General features: G+C 47.3%; 1 protein-coding gene across 1 annotated transcript in view; it reads right to left on the minus strand.

Annotated features, from left to right (window-relative positions):
• The window catches only part of LOC140724232 (NACHT, LRR and PYD domains-containing protein 3-like), a 31,275-nt gene that overhangs the window by 10,551 nt on the left and 7,784 nt on the right, over positions 1–12,940 (minus strand). Inside the window, exons 5-8 of the mRNA XM_073038713.1 lie at positions 12,456–12,622; positions 9,628–9,799; positions 9,463–9,528; positions 1,896–3,630 (exon numbers count right to left, since the gene is read on the minus strand). Coding sequence (XP_072894814.1) covers positions 1,896–3,630; positions 9,463–9,528; positions 9,628–9,799; positions 12,456–12,622 — 2,140 coding nt within the window. The remainder of the gene's footprint in view (positions 1–1,895; positions 3,631–9,462; positions 9,529–9,627; positions 9,800–12,455; positions 12,623–12,940) is intronic.

Raw genomic sequence — 12,940 nt, forward strand, 5'->3', positions numbered from 1 at the left:
TCCCACACGATTAAGGGGGATGGGGAAGAGAGATTCCACAGGAGGAAGGGGGATGGGGAAGGGAGATCCCACAGGAGGAAGGGGGATGGGGAAGAGAGATTCCACAGGAGGAAGGGGGATGGGTAAAGGAGATCCTACACGATTAAGGGGGATGGGGAAGAGAGATTCCACAGGAGGAAGGGGATGGGTTATCGAGATCCCAGAGCAGGAAGGGGATGGGGAAGAGAGATCCCTCAGGAAGAAGGCGGATGGTGAAGGGAGATCCAACAGGAGGAAGAGGGATAGGGAAGAGAGATCCTATAGGAGGAAGGAGGATGGGTAAAGGAGATCCTACACGAGGAAGGGGATGGGGAAGAGAGATCCCACAGGACGAAGGGGGATGGGGAAGAGAAATCCCACAGGAGGAAGTGGGATGGGGAACAGAGTTCCCACACGTCGAAGGGGGATGGAAAAGAGAGATCCTACGGGAGAAAGGGGAATGGGAAGGAGAGATCCCACTGGAGGAAGGAGGATGGGGAAGGGAGATTCCACAGGAGGAAGGGGGATGGGGAAGAGAGATCCCACAGGAGGTAGGGGGATGGGTAAAGGAGATCCCACACGATTAAGGGGGATGGGGAAGAGAGATTCCACAGGAGGAAGGGGGATGGGGAAGGGAGATCCCACAGGAGGAAGGGGGATGGGGAAGAGAGATTCCACAGGAGGAAGGGGGATGGGTAAAGGAGATCCCACACGATTAAGGGGGATGGGGAAGAGAGATTCCACAGGAGGAAGGGGGATGGGGAAGGGAGATCCCACAGGAGGAAGGGGGATGGGGAAGAGAGATTCCACAGGAGGAAGGGGGATGGGTAAAGGAGATCCCACACGATTAAGGGGGATGGGGAAGAGAGATTCCACAGGAGGAAGGGGATGGGTTATTGAGATCCCAGAGGAGGAAGGGGATGGGGAAGAGAGATCCCTCAGGAAGAAGAGTGATGGGGATGAGAGATCCCACAAGAGGATGGGAATGGGGAAGAGAGATCCCACAGTAAGGGTGATGGGGAAAGTGATCCGACAGGAGGAAAGGGATCGGGAAGAGAGATCACACAGAAGGCAGGGTGATGGGGAAGAGAGATCCCACAGGAGGAAGGAGTTGGGAAGAGAGATACCACAGGAGGAAGGGGGATGGAGAAGAGAGATACCACAGGAGGAAAGGGATCGGGAAGTGAGATCACACAGAAGGCAGGGTGATGGGGAAGAGAGATCCCACAGGAGGAAGGAGTTGGGAAGAGAGATCCCACAGGAGGAAGGGGGATGGGGAAAGTGATCCGACAGGAGGAAGGGGATGGAGAAGAGAGATACCACAGGAGGAAGGGGGATGGAGAAGAGAGATACCACAGGAGGAAAGGGATCGGGAAGTGAGATCACACAGAAGGCAGGGTGATGGGGAAGAGAGATCCCACAGTAGGAAGGAGTTGGGAAGAGAGATCCCATAGGAGGAAGGGGGATGGGGAAGAGAGATGCCACAGGAGGAAGGGGGATCTGGAAGAGAGATCACACAGGAGGAAGGGGTTGGGAAGAGAGATCCCACAGGAGGAAGGGGTTCAGAAGAGAGATCCCACAGGAGGAAGTGGATAGGGAAGAGAGATCCCACAGCAGGAACGGGGGTGTGGAAGAGAAATCTGACAAGAGGAAGGTTAATGGCTAAGAGAAATCCAACAGGAAAAAAGGGGGATTGGGAAGAGTGTTCGCACAGGATGAAGGGGGATGGGGAAGTGTGATCGCACGGGATGAAGGGGGGTGGCATTTGTCACAATTCATCTCAATCTGATTTACTGCAGTTTTACCCAAATCCGTTTACATTGAAACAGCACAATGGAACAGTTTCACATTTCTGAGTGAGAGATAAATCAAGTTACCTCAACTCCTGGCACTTGTGCAGCCCGGGTCCCAGCCGCTGGATTCCTTCACACTGAATGTGGCAGTTCTCCAGGTTGAGATGTTTTATTGTATCACAGAGTCCGATGGCATGAGACAGGACCGCGCAGTCAACCGGGGTCAGTGTCATTCCACTGAATGACAGTGTTTCCACAGATCCCAGTGCGGCCTGAGCCAGTCCACGATTCTGAGACTCAAACAGGTAGTGCAATGTGTTCAGGAGTCTCCTTCTACCAATGTCACCCGTGTTTCTACTCTGGTGTTTAACCTCCTCCTTCACCCAATCAATCACCCGGCAGGTTGTTTGATGAGGAAATGGACCCAGAAACTCCTCCAGGCCCCGAGCTGTCATTGGGTTGGAGAGACCAGCAACAAAACGGAGAAATACCTCAAATCGCCCATCTTTTGTCTTGTGGGCTTCAGTGAGGAATTTCAGGATATCCTCGGGATGTACAGTCAGGAATTGTGCGACTGCAGCTACAAACTCTTGAATGGTGAGGTGTGGGAATGTGTACACCACGCTCTGGGCAGAATCCTCTCTCTCCAAAAGCTCCATCAGGAACCCGGACAGGAACTGGGAAGGCTGCAGATTGAACTTGATCAAATCTCCGTCTGCAAACACAATCTTCTTCTCGGAAACTCCTCTGTAGGCCATCTGACCCACCCTGAGTAACACATCACGGGGTCTCTCAATCTCACGGCTGTGGTTTTTCAGGATGTTGTAAATATAGTAGGAGTACAGTTGGGTGATGGTCTTGGGAACTCTCTGCGGGTCCCTGACTCTTTGTGTGAAGAAGGGGCCCAGTGTCAGAGCGAGGATCCAGCAGTAGGAGGGGTTGTAGCTCATGGTGTACAGAATCTCGTTCTCATGCACGTGTTTGAAAACAGCTGCTGCCACCGTCTGATCTTCAAAATGCCTGTTGAAATATTCCTTCCGTTCCTCACCAACAAATCCCAGGATTTCAGCCCAGACACCGATCTTTGCCTTTTTCAATAAATGTAACACAGTGGGACGGGTGGTCACCAGCACTGAACACCCTGGGAGCAGTTTGCCCTGGATTAAACTGTACACTATGTCAGACACCTTGCACCGGAATTCAGGATCTGTGCAAGAGTCCTGAGGGTCCGTGTTTCTCCGGCTGTCAGCAAAATCAATTGTGTCGTTGAATTCATCCAAACCATCAAATATAAATAGCATTCCCTCTGGGTTCTTCCACAGTGATTTCAGGACATTCCCGAGGTAAGGATAGAAAAACAGCACCAGGTTCGAGAGGTTTATTGTACAATTGATCGTGTTTAAATCTCGGAACTTGAAACTGAAGACGAACTGGAACTGTTGGTAAATTTTTCCCGTGGCCCAGTCATTTACAATCTTTTGTACCATTGTGGTTTTCCCGATCCCTGGGACTCCGGCCACTGCTGCCGAACTCCCAGATTTGGATTTACTCCGGGAAAAGCTGCTCTGGAACAACTGATCAGTCCGGATTTTTTCCAGCTCCCTGCGGAGATGTTTCTGTCTATAATCCTCGTGGTCTCTGCCTCTTGCCAGCAGCTCATGTTCCACCAGTGTCCAATCTCGAAGAGTAGAAATGACCGTGAGCTCAGCGTATCGATCAACCAGCTGGAAAACCTTCACCTTCTCCCTCATCAGGATCGTGTTCACTCTCAGTGTTTCAGTTTGTGCCCGCAGAGTCTCCTTGTGTTTCTGTTGAACATCTTCCATGGGAACAGAGAACATATTCAAAATGTTAACTAGCTCAACTGACAAAGGTCTTTATAACTGCATTCCAATATTCAGTGTTTGAGATTATATGAATTAATTCAATGCTTCCATGGATATTAGGACAGAAAGTAAAATTCTGTTCACACACACAGGAACTAACAGCGATGATTGTCTCAGAAAAATATCCAATCCTCATATTTTGACACTAATTACTGATGGAGGTGAACATTCCCCGATATCCTATTGCAATCCTGACTGCACTCCCGTTACAACATTTCACTGCATTTAAAGCATTGTTGCGTCATTAACAGATGATGTTAATGTTGACCTGGTGTGGGAATATGGAGAGCAGGACAACGTGCATTTTGGCAAAGCTACACACTGGGGTGTCACGGGTGTCCACTGCTCTTGCATCAAAACAGGAGCAGAATATGCCGGAAATACTCAAGTCGGGCAGTGCCTGGGGAAGAATCACAGTGAACCTGTGGATTGATAACCCATCGGAATGACAAGAAAGAAAATGGCTAGTTTTCAATCGCAGTGATGGAGAATTAGTGGAAAGATGGAATCTCTGTTAATGGAAGAAACCACAAGCGTCTGTCCCAGTGATGTACGTCGTGTTTGTGGGAAAGGGTGATGAAGTCTTGATAACTGCTACTCATCAGTCTTGCTGTGGGGTGTGGGGCTCTGTCTAATGAGGCCTCCGTCTGTCAGAGTCGACTGAGGATGTCCTGCCCCTGCAAGCCAGGTCACTCCGATATGGAGAGGAAGCTTTTGCCGATGTAGCAAGCTCCCTCTCTCCCTGCATCTGATGAACAAAAAGGAACGGCAGAGGCTGACACAGCTTGGCACCAGAGGTGTTTCGGAAGATGCCAGTCTGCGTTGAACACCGTTTAACACTGACTTAGGGGCTATAGATCCACTGGGTTTACTCCCAAACTCTTCCCCATGAGGGGTACAGTTACAGAGCAGTGGATGTTTGAGATCAGAGCTTTCCTGTTGCTGGGTGAACTGCCAATCACGGCCGCCCAGACCCATCTGCCCAAAGCGACTGGTTGTAAGGAACCAGTAACCCGCCTTTACCCCTTCTGCTGTCGGAAGAAACGCTTCCACCGGGCTTAGTGGCTGAGCCAAACGCTTGCATCCCAGCTGCCCGTTTTCCTACTGTTCCCATGTCTGCAGATCCCAACAGTCACTAATGATCGTGCCATCATTCAGCACCACACACACACACACACACACACACACACACACACACACACACACACACACACACACACACACACACACACACACACACACACACACACACACACACACACACACACACACACACACACACACCCACCAGGGAAGAGACAAGGACTGAGGGTATGCTTTGCTTCATGGTCCTGAATGCTTGGTGGAACCCCGGCATGTCCATGCCCTCAAATCCTTTTGTTCCCCGCATCTGGAGCACCTGGTGCTGCTGCGTAAAACTTTCAGGTTACTGCAGGAGTTCCCGGCTGTTATTATCACAGCTGTGTAATACGTCCCCCAGATGTGTGTTATTGTCACCGAGGGGGAATGTTTGCCACCAGAAACCAGTCAGGATTGCCCAAACCAGCAACTCTGGATCAACCGTTCCGTGTGAACAGCACTTGCCGCGTGACCGACAGCTTACATTGCCGGTGATCAGCTGGAGCTCCGGAAACGCAGCTCCGATCTGTGCAAAGTCATCCAGACAGTGAAACGACAATACAGAGACAGGATTCGGGGACAACTCTCCGCCAACAACACACACAGCTTATGGCCAGGTCTACACACCGTCACTGATTTCAGAGCTAAGTGCTGTCTGTCTCCCAGAGGAGCTAAATCTTTTCACGCTCGGTTCGATATCGCCAACACTGAGCCCCCGAGGAGAGCCGCCAAAGCGGTCTGCACATTGGTCATCTCTGGGTCTGAAGTACGCGGGTGTTTCCAGCGAGTGGACAGTCACAAGGCTGCGGGACAGGACGGCATCCCAGGGGGATTAATGCGCGGGACAACTGGACAGGTGTGTTTACAGATATTTTTTAATCTCTCCCCCTCAAAGTGTAGAGTGCCCTCCTGCTTCAAATCATCCACCATTGTCGCTGTACCTGAAACCACCAAGGCAGCATGTCTGAACGTCTGGCGTCCTATCACATGTACCTCAATAATAAGCAAATGCTTTGAGAGGCTGTCTATGGACTACATCTGCAGCTTGCTGCCTCACGCACTGGACCCACTACAATTCTCCTACTGACACAACCGATCGACACAACACTCACTGCTCTACACACTGTCTTTAAACATCCCGAGAAGAGGGATGTCTATGTGAGAATGCTGCTCTTGGACTACAGTTCAGCATTCAACACCATCATTCCCTCCAGGCTTGACCAGAAGCTCAGTGACCTCGGCCTTCACCCTGTCTTGTGCGGCAAGTGGTAAGAGTGGGCTCCCTCACCTCTGCCACTCAATATAGGTGCCCCTCAGGGCTGTGTCCTAAGCCCCCTCCTTTACTCTCTGTATACGCATGACTGTGTCGCCACCCACAGCTCCAATCTGCTAATTAAATTTGCTGAGGATACAATATTTATTGGCCAAATCTCAAATAATAACGAGGTAGCCTACATGGAAGAAGTCATCACCCTGACACAATGGTGTCAAAAAAACAACTTCTCCCTCAATGTCGGAAAAACGAGGGAAATGGTTGCAATGTCGCAAAATCAGGAGGAATGGAGATAGACTAACCCCTGTTGACCTCAATGGATCTGGGGTTGAGAGTCTGAACAGCTTTAAGTTCCTCGGCAGAAACATCACTGAGGACCTCACGTGGTCTGTACACACCAGCTGTGGGTGAAAACACGGCACAACAGCACCTCTTTCACCTCAGATGGTTGAGGAGGCTTGGTTTGGGCCTCCGAATGCGAACGATTTTCTACAGGGGTGCAACTGAGAGCATCCCGACTAGCTGCGTCACTGCCCGGTACGGGAACCGTACTTCCCTCGATCGCAGGACTCTGCGGAGAGTGGTGCGGACAGCCCAGCCCATCTGTCGATGTGAAATTCCCACTATTCAGGACATTACAGAGACAGGAAGGTAAAAAGGGCCCAGAGGATCATTCTGGACCCAAGTCTCACCAAACACACACTGTCCCAGCTCCTCCCATCGGAGAAACGGCACCGCAGCATAAAAGCCAGGACCAACAGGCTCCGGGACAGCTTCTTCCACCAGGCCATCAGACTGATTAAATCACGCTGATACAATCCTGTTTCTACAATTGTGCTGCTGACACTGAAAACAATTTTCACAACTTCTGTCCGTGATATTAAACCTGATTCTGAGAGTTTTTATCTGACTGTTGTGTCATTTGTTTTCGATCTGTGACGCATCATACTCACACCGTCCTATTTCGTATCAAAGTGCGCTCCAGTGCACATGGTGTCTGCTAGAAATTGTTCTTTAAGTTCTTACTTTTCTTTGCGTATTTTCTAGATCCGCTTCAGACCAGGAAACTATACCAAAAGAATCCATCAATATGGGCCCAGTGAATGTTTACTCCCTTTGTTATACTTTTACTGTTCAGCTCTGTTTGGCAGATTTCCTTCATCCTTGATGTAAATTCAGATTTTCCTTTATCACAAGATGATCTATTTTCCTTGCTTATTGATATCCTACGTATATGTTTCATATTCACCCATCGGCTGCCTTGTATCCTGATGCCTGTTTGATATTCTGCCGGCTTTATTGCACCTTTCTTTATGTTTCATGTTCTGTACTTTTCTAGTCTCAAGTTTATACCTTTGGAAATTAGTTCCATTATTTGAATTATTTGTCTTAGCTTTACTGATGCAAGAGCAAATAATTTCGAATCATCAATGTATAGCAGTGTCAAGGTATAATTTGTTTTTTTTTCTGATTTTATACCTGAGATTTCTCCGTTTCAGTAAATTATGATCGGGTTTAAAGCCGGACAAAACCATAGTGGGCTTAAAGATTCACAATGGGAAATCCCTACATTTATTTTGATAACGGTGGTTGTTCATTTGTGGTTGTTAATAGGGTGATTATTGTCCACCAGTGCTTTATTAGATGTTGTAGAAATTTCACAAGTACTGGATGAATCTTATATATACTTGGAAGTTCTGTTAGCCAACCAAGGGAGAGAATCAAATGTTTTTTGATACAATATAACATTGAAAGATGTCTGCTTTCCTCAGTGTTGGATATAGAATAACATAATTGATTATCAGTTGTTCTTAAATTCGTTCATACGCTAAAGGTATTCTTTCCGCTTTTCTGTACGTATTATGGCTATCTAAATAAGTAGTTATTGTTTATGAGATACATAATGTTACAATTTTATATATAAAATTCTCTTATTATTAGGAGCCAGTAATAACATAGTAGGTGACCATTCAATAGTCATAAATGCAGAATTAAAGCTGTCCTTGAGGCTGGTGGTACGTACCTTCAGCTTTTTATATTTTCTGCCGCATGGGAGTATGAAAGGGAGAATGTTTGAGGGTTCATCAGCAAGGCTTTGGGTGGGGCTTGTGTCTGGCTAACTTAATTGAGTTCCTCCAGGAGGTGACAAAGGTGATGGATGAAGTTACAGATGGATGTTGTCTACTTGGATATTGGTAGAATCTTTGACAAGGTTCCCACATGGGAGGCTCATACACAAGGTTAACATGCCTGGGAACTGTGGTGAATTGCCCTGGCTGGCGGGGAACCATATTGTGAGAAATTGCTTTCGCTGGCGGGTGGTGAATCTGTGAAATTATTCTCAGAGTTGGCAGAGGAAGACAAGTCAATGGGTATATGTTCTTGATTCGGAAGAGCGTCAACATTTACAGAAGGCAGGATAATGGGGTTGAGAGGAATTGCGGAGCAAATTCACTGAGCTGAATGGCTTAATTGTCTGCCTAAGTCTGATGGTTTTAAGGTGCATCTAGAGCATATATGTCAAACTCAAGGCCCGCGGGCCAAATCCGGCCCGCGGTGGAATTATCTTTGGCCTGCAAGATAATATCTAATTACTATTAAAGCTGGCCTCAGTAATCGAAGCGCCTATGGTGTATGATATGGCTAATGCTGAGTTTATTCAGGTACCAGGTTTTCAGGGTTTTTAGTGTTTATTCGGCAGTCTTCTTCATAAGAAATGGAATTTGTAAAATGAAACACTTTGTAGTTATAGCAGAGACTGAAACACATGAGAGCAGGCTGAAAAAACGGAGGCAACGAAAGCTGCGTTCGCACGCGTCCGACTGATCCGGCCCGCATGAAGCTGCATTTTGCTCAATCCGGCCCGTAACCTAAAATGAGTTTGACACCCCTGAGTATTGTGTTCACTTCTGATTGTCCAACACTGGGAATGATTGGAGAGGATGCAGAACAGGTTCACCAGGATGTTGCAGGTGGCATGTGAGGTAAGTGGAGGTTTGAGAAACAGAATTGAGTGCAGCTGCTTTTACGAAGGAGAAGGTGCTTGGGAATCTGAAAGGTCTGAAGAGAGAAAGGTCACCTGGACTGGGTCATACAGTGTGTCAGGAGCCTGTCTGGGGTGTGTGGGGATTCTCAGAGCGTTAGGACCCGGAGTGGAAGGTTCAGAGACACAAGGACTGGATTAATACATCAACAGCTGGAACAGCTGGAAAAATACATTTTACAATGTTCAGGCTGCAACGAGAGATGATCTGAATTGTAACCTGAAACCAGAGATCGGCGAATGATTGATGGTGGATTTTCGTTCCCAGATTCTGCCAAGTCACAGTCTAACATTTGAGATGTGGTGTGAATTGAGGATTTCATCACTCACCTGTCAGTTCAGTGGGTAACTCAGACAACCCTTGTGCGATGTTGATGTATTCCTCTGGGTCAGGACCTGTTTAAATCAATAAAAGAGTTCATGAAAACAGAACTAAAATAATTACAACTATTCAGTTCAATGTGCCTTTGTGTTCAGTGCGTGGTTTTAACATACCGAGCTCCTGTATTTCCCTCAGTATCCTGTCCAACTTCGGTAACTCTGTCCTCCACATCACAAAGGATTCCCACATCGCCCTCCGGGCCCGGGAGCCTTTGCCCATCACCAAACTGAGGAAGAGTCTGGAACTCTCTGTCCGGTTTCCCTTCTCTGTCAGTTCAGTGACTTTCTATAAAAGCAAACAATTAATTTATTGTGGAGTAGATGGACAGACATGGCGAATCTCACAGATTAATATTCATCCTGGATTAATGAGCTGAGGTGAGTTTGACCGACGGTCCTGATAAGATGCAAAATTAATTTTAGACTGAATGCCTGTTCAACAGTCCAGATATGCAGCCCTTGCACTTATGTCATACAACAATATGACTATTACAGCACAGTAACACAGTCCGTGCCGAGCGCTTACTCTCACCTAGTCCCACCTACCTGCACTCAGCCCATAACCCTCCATTCCTTTCCTGTCCATATACATATCCAGTTTTTAAAATGACAATATTGAACCTGCCTTTGCCACTTCTACTGTAAGCTCATTCCACACAGTTACCACTCTCTGAGTAAAGAAGTTCCCCCTTGTGTTACCCCTAAACTTTTGCACCCAACTCTCAACTCATGTCCTCTTGTTTGAATCTCGTCTACTCTAAATGGAAAAAACCCTATGCACGTCAACTCTATCTATCCCCTCATAATTTTAAATGCCTCTATCAACTCCCCCCCCCCCAAAGTTCAACGCTCTAAAGAATAAAGACTTAACTTGTTCAACCTTTCTCTGTACTTAGGTGCTGAGACCCAGTTAACATTCTAGTAAATCTCCTCTGTACTCTCTATATTTTGTTGACATCTTTCCTATATTTCAGTGGCCAGAACTGTACACAATACTCCAAATTTGGCCTTACCAATGCCTTGAACAATTTATCTTTACTTCCCAACTCCTGTACTCAATGTTCTGATTTATGAAGGACAGCATACCAAAAGCTTTCTTCACCACCCTATCCACATGAGATTCCACCTTCAGTGAACTATGCACCATTATTAATAGTTCACTCTGTTATACTGCATTCCTCAATGCCCTACCATTTACCATGTATGTCCTATTTTGATTAGTCCTACCAAAATGTAGCACCTCACACTTATCAGCATTAAACTCCATCTGCTATCTTTCAGCCCACTCTTCTAACTGGCCTAAATCTCTCTGTAAGATTTGAAAACCTACTTCATTATCCACAACGCCACCTATCTTAGTGTCCTCTGCATACTTAGTAATCCAATGTACCACCCCATCATCCAGATCATTTATGTACATTACAAACAACACTGGACCCATTACAGATCCCTGAGGCACACCACCAGTCACTGGCCTCCATCCTGACAAACAGTTATCCACCAATACTCTCTGGGATCTCCCATCCAGCCACTGTTGAATCCATTTCACAACTTCAATATTAATACCTAACGATTGAACCTTCCTAACTAACCTACCGTGCGGAACCTTGTCAAAGGTCTTACTGAGGTGCGGTACACTGATAAATACAGCAGGTGTCAGAGGAAAAGGTGACGTTGAACCTGCAGTTCCCAGTGCTCCCCACCTGAACAGCTGAAACAGATCTACTGAAGACAAAGGTCTGACTGAGGTCCGGTACACTGATAAATACAGCAGGTGTCAGAGGAAAAGGTGACGTTGAACCTGCAGTTCCCAGTGCTCCCCACCTGAACAGCTGAAACAGATCTACTGAAGACAAAGGTCTGACTGAGGTCCGGTACACTGATAAATACAGCAGGTGTCAGAGGAAAAGGTGACGTTGAACCTGCAGTTCCCAGTGCTCCCCACCTGAACAGCTGAAACAGATCTACTGAAGACAAAGGCCTGACTGAGGTCCGGTACACTGATAAATACAGCAGGTGTGAGAGGAGAAGGTGACTCTGAACCTGCAGTTCCCAGTGCTCCCCATTTGAACAGCTGAAACAGATCTACTGAAGACAAAGGTCTGACTGAGATCCGGTACACTGATAAATACAGCAGGTGTGAGAGGAGAAGGTGACTCTGAACCTGCAGTTCCCAGTGCTCCCCACCTGAACAGCTGAAACAGATCTACTGAAGACAAAGGTCTTACTGAGTTCCGGTACACTGATAAATACAGCAGGTGTCAGAGGAAAAGGTGACGTTGAACCTGCAGTTGCCAGTGCTCCCCACCTGAACAGCTGAAACAGATCTACTGAAGACAAAGGCCTGACTGAGGTCCGGTACACTGATAAATACAGCAGGTGTGAGAGGAGAAGGTGACTCTGAACCTGCAGTTCCCAGTGCTCCCCATTTGAACAGCTGAAACAGATCTACTGAAGACAAAGGTCTGACTGAGATCCGGTACACTGATAAATACAGCAGGTGTGAGAGGAGAAGGTGACTCTGAACCTGCAGTTCCCAGTGCTCCCCACCTGAACAGCTGAAACAGATCTACTGAAGACAAAGGTCTTACTGAGTTCCGGTACACTGATAAATACAGCAGGTGTGAGAGGAGAAGGTGACTCTGAACCTGCAGTTCCCAGTGCTCCCCACCTGAACAGCTGAAACCAGATCTACTGAAGACAAAGGTCTGACTGAGGTCCGGTACACTGATAAATACAGCAGGTGTGAGAGGAGAAGGTGACTCTGAACCTGCAGTTCCCAGTGCTCCCCACCTGAACAGCCGAATCAGATCTACTGAAGACAAGTCAGAGAGCAAAGTCTCCATTGCCATGTAGAACTCCTAGAACGTGCAGGAGATTAATATCGATCACTATTCCCTCTGATACCAGCAGTTCAGTGGCATTACACTGAATACACTCACCTCATTTTCTTCTCTACTGAAATGTCCCTCCTTTGTCAACATCCAACCGAGTCTTTCAACCTTTTCTTCAATTGCATGTTTGAGTCTGTTCCTGTAGAACTTGGTCAGTTGGTACAGTCGATACTCGCCCCCCTCTGCCAGGAGGTCGGAGATTGTAAACTCTGGCTCTGCGAATATAAAATGAGAATGTAGTCACAAACTCAAATATCGCTTGTCTCCACTGCTTCACCCAGCCCTAACAAACCAGTCATGTCTTGAACCTCAGTGTTTACCTGCTTTCAGCTGGAAACACGTATTTTGCCCTAATCTCCAACACTGGCCTTAAAAAACCGACCCATCAATGCGCTGTGCTAGACGTTCCCAGAAGGAACCCATTCACCAGAAACCTGTCTCTCCCACCGTCCCATCCACTCACCGATTTCAGTTTAAAATGGGCAATAAATGTTGGGACTGTCGCTTCCCAGAGATACTCTCTCTATCCTGGT

Source organism: Hemitrygon akajei, unplaced genomic scaffold (genome assembly GCF_048418815.1).
Source record: "Hemitrygon akajei unplaced genomic scaffold, sHemAka1.3 Scf000175, whole genome shotgun sequence".
NCBI classification, from domain to species: domain Eukaryota; kingdom Metazoa; phylum Chordata; class Chondrichthyes; order Myliobatiformes; family Dasyatidae; genus Hemitrygon; species Hemitrygon akajei.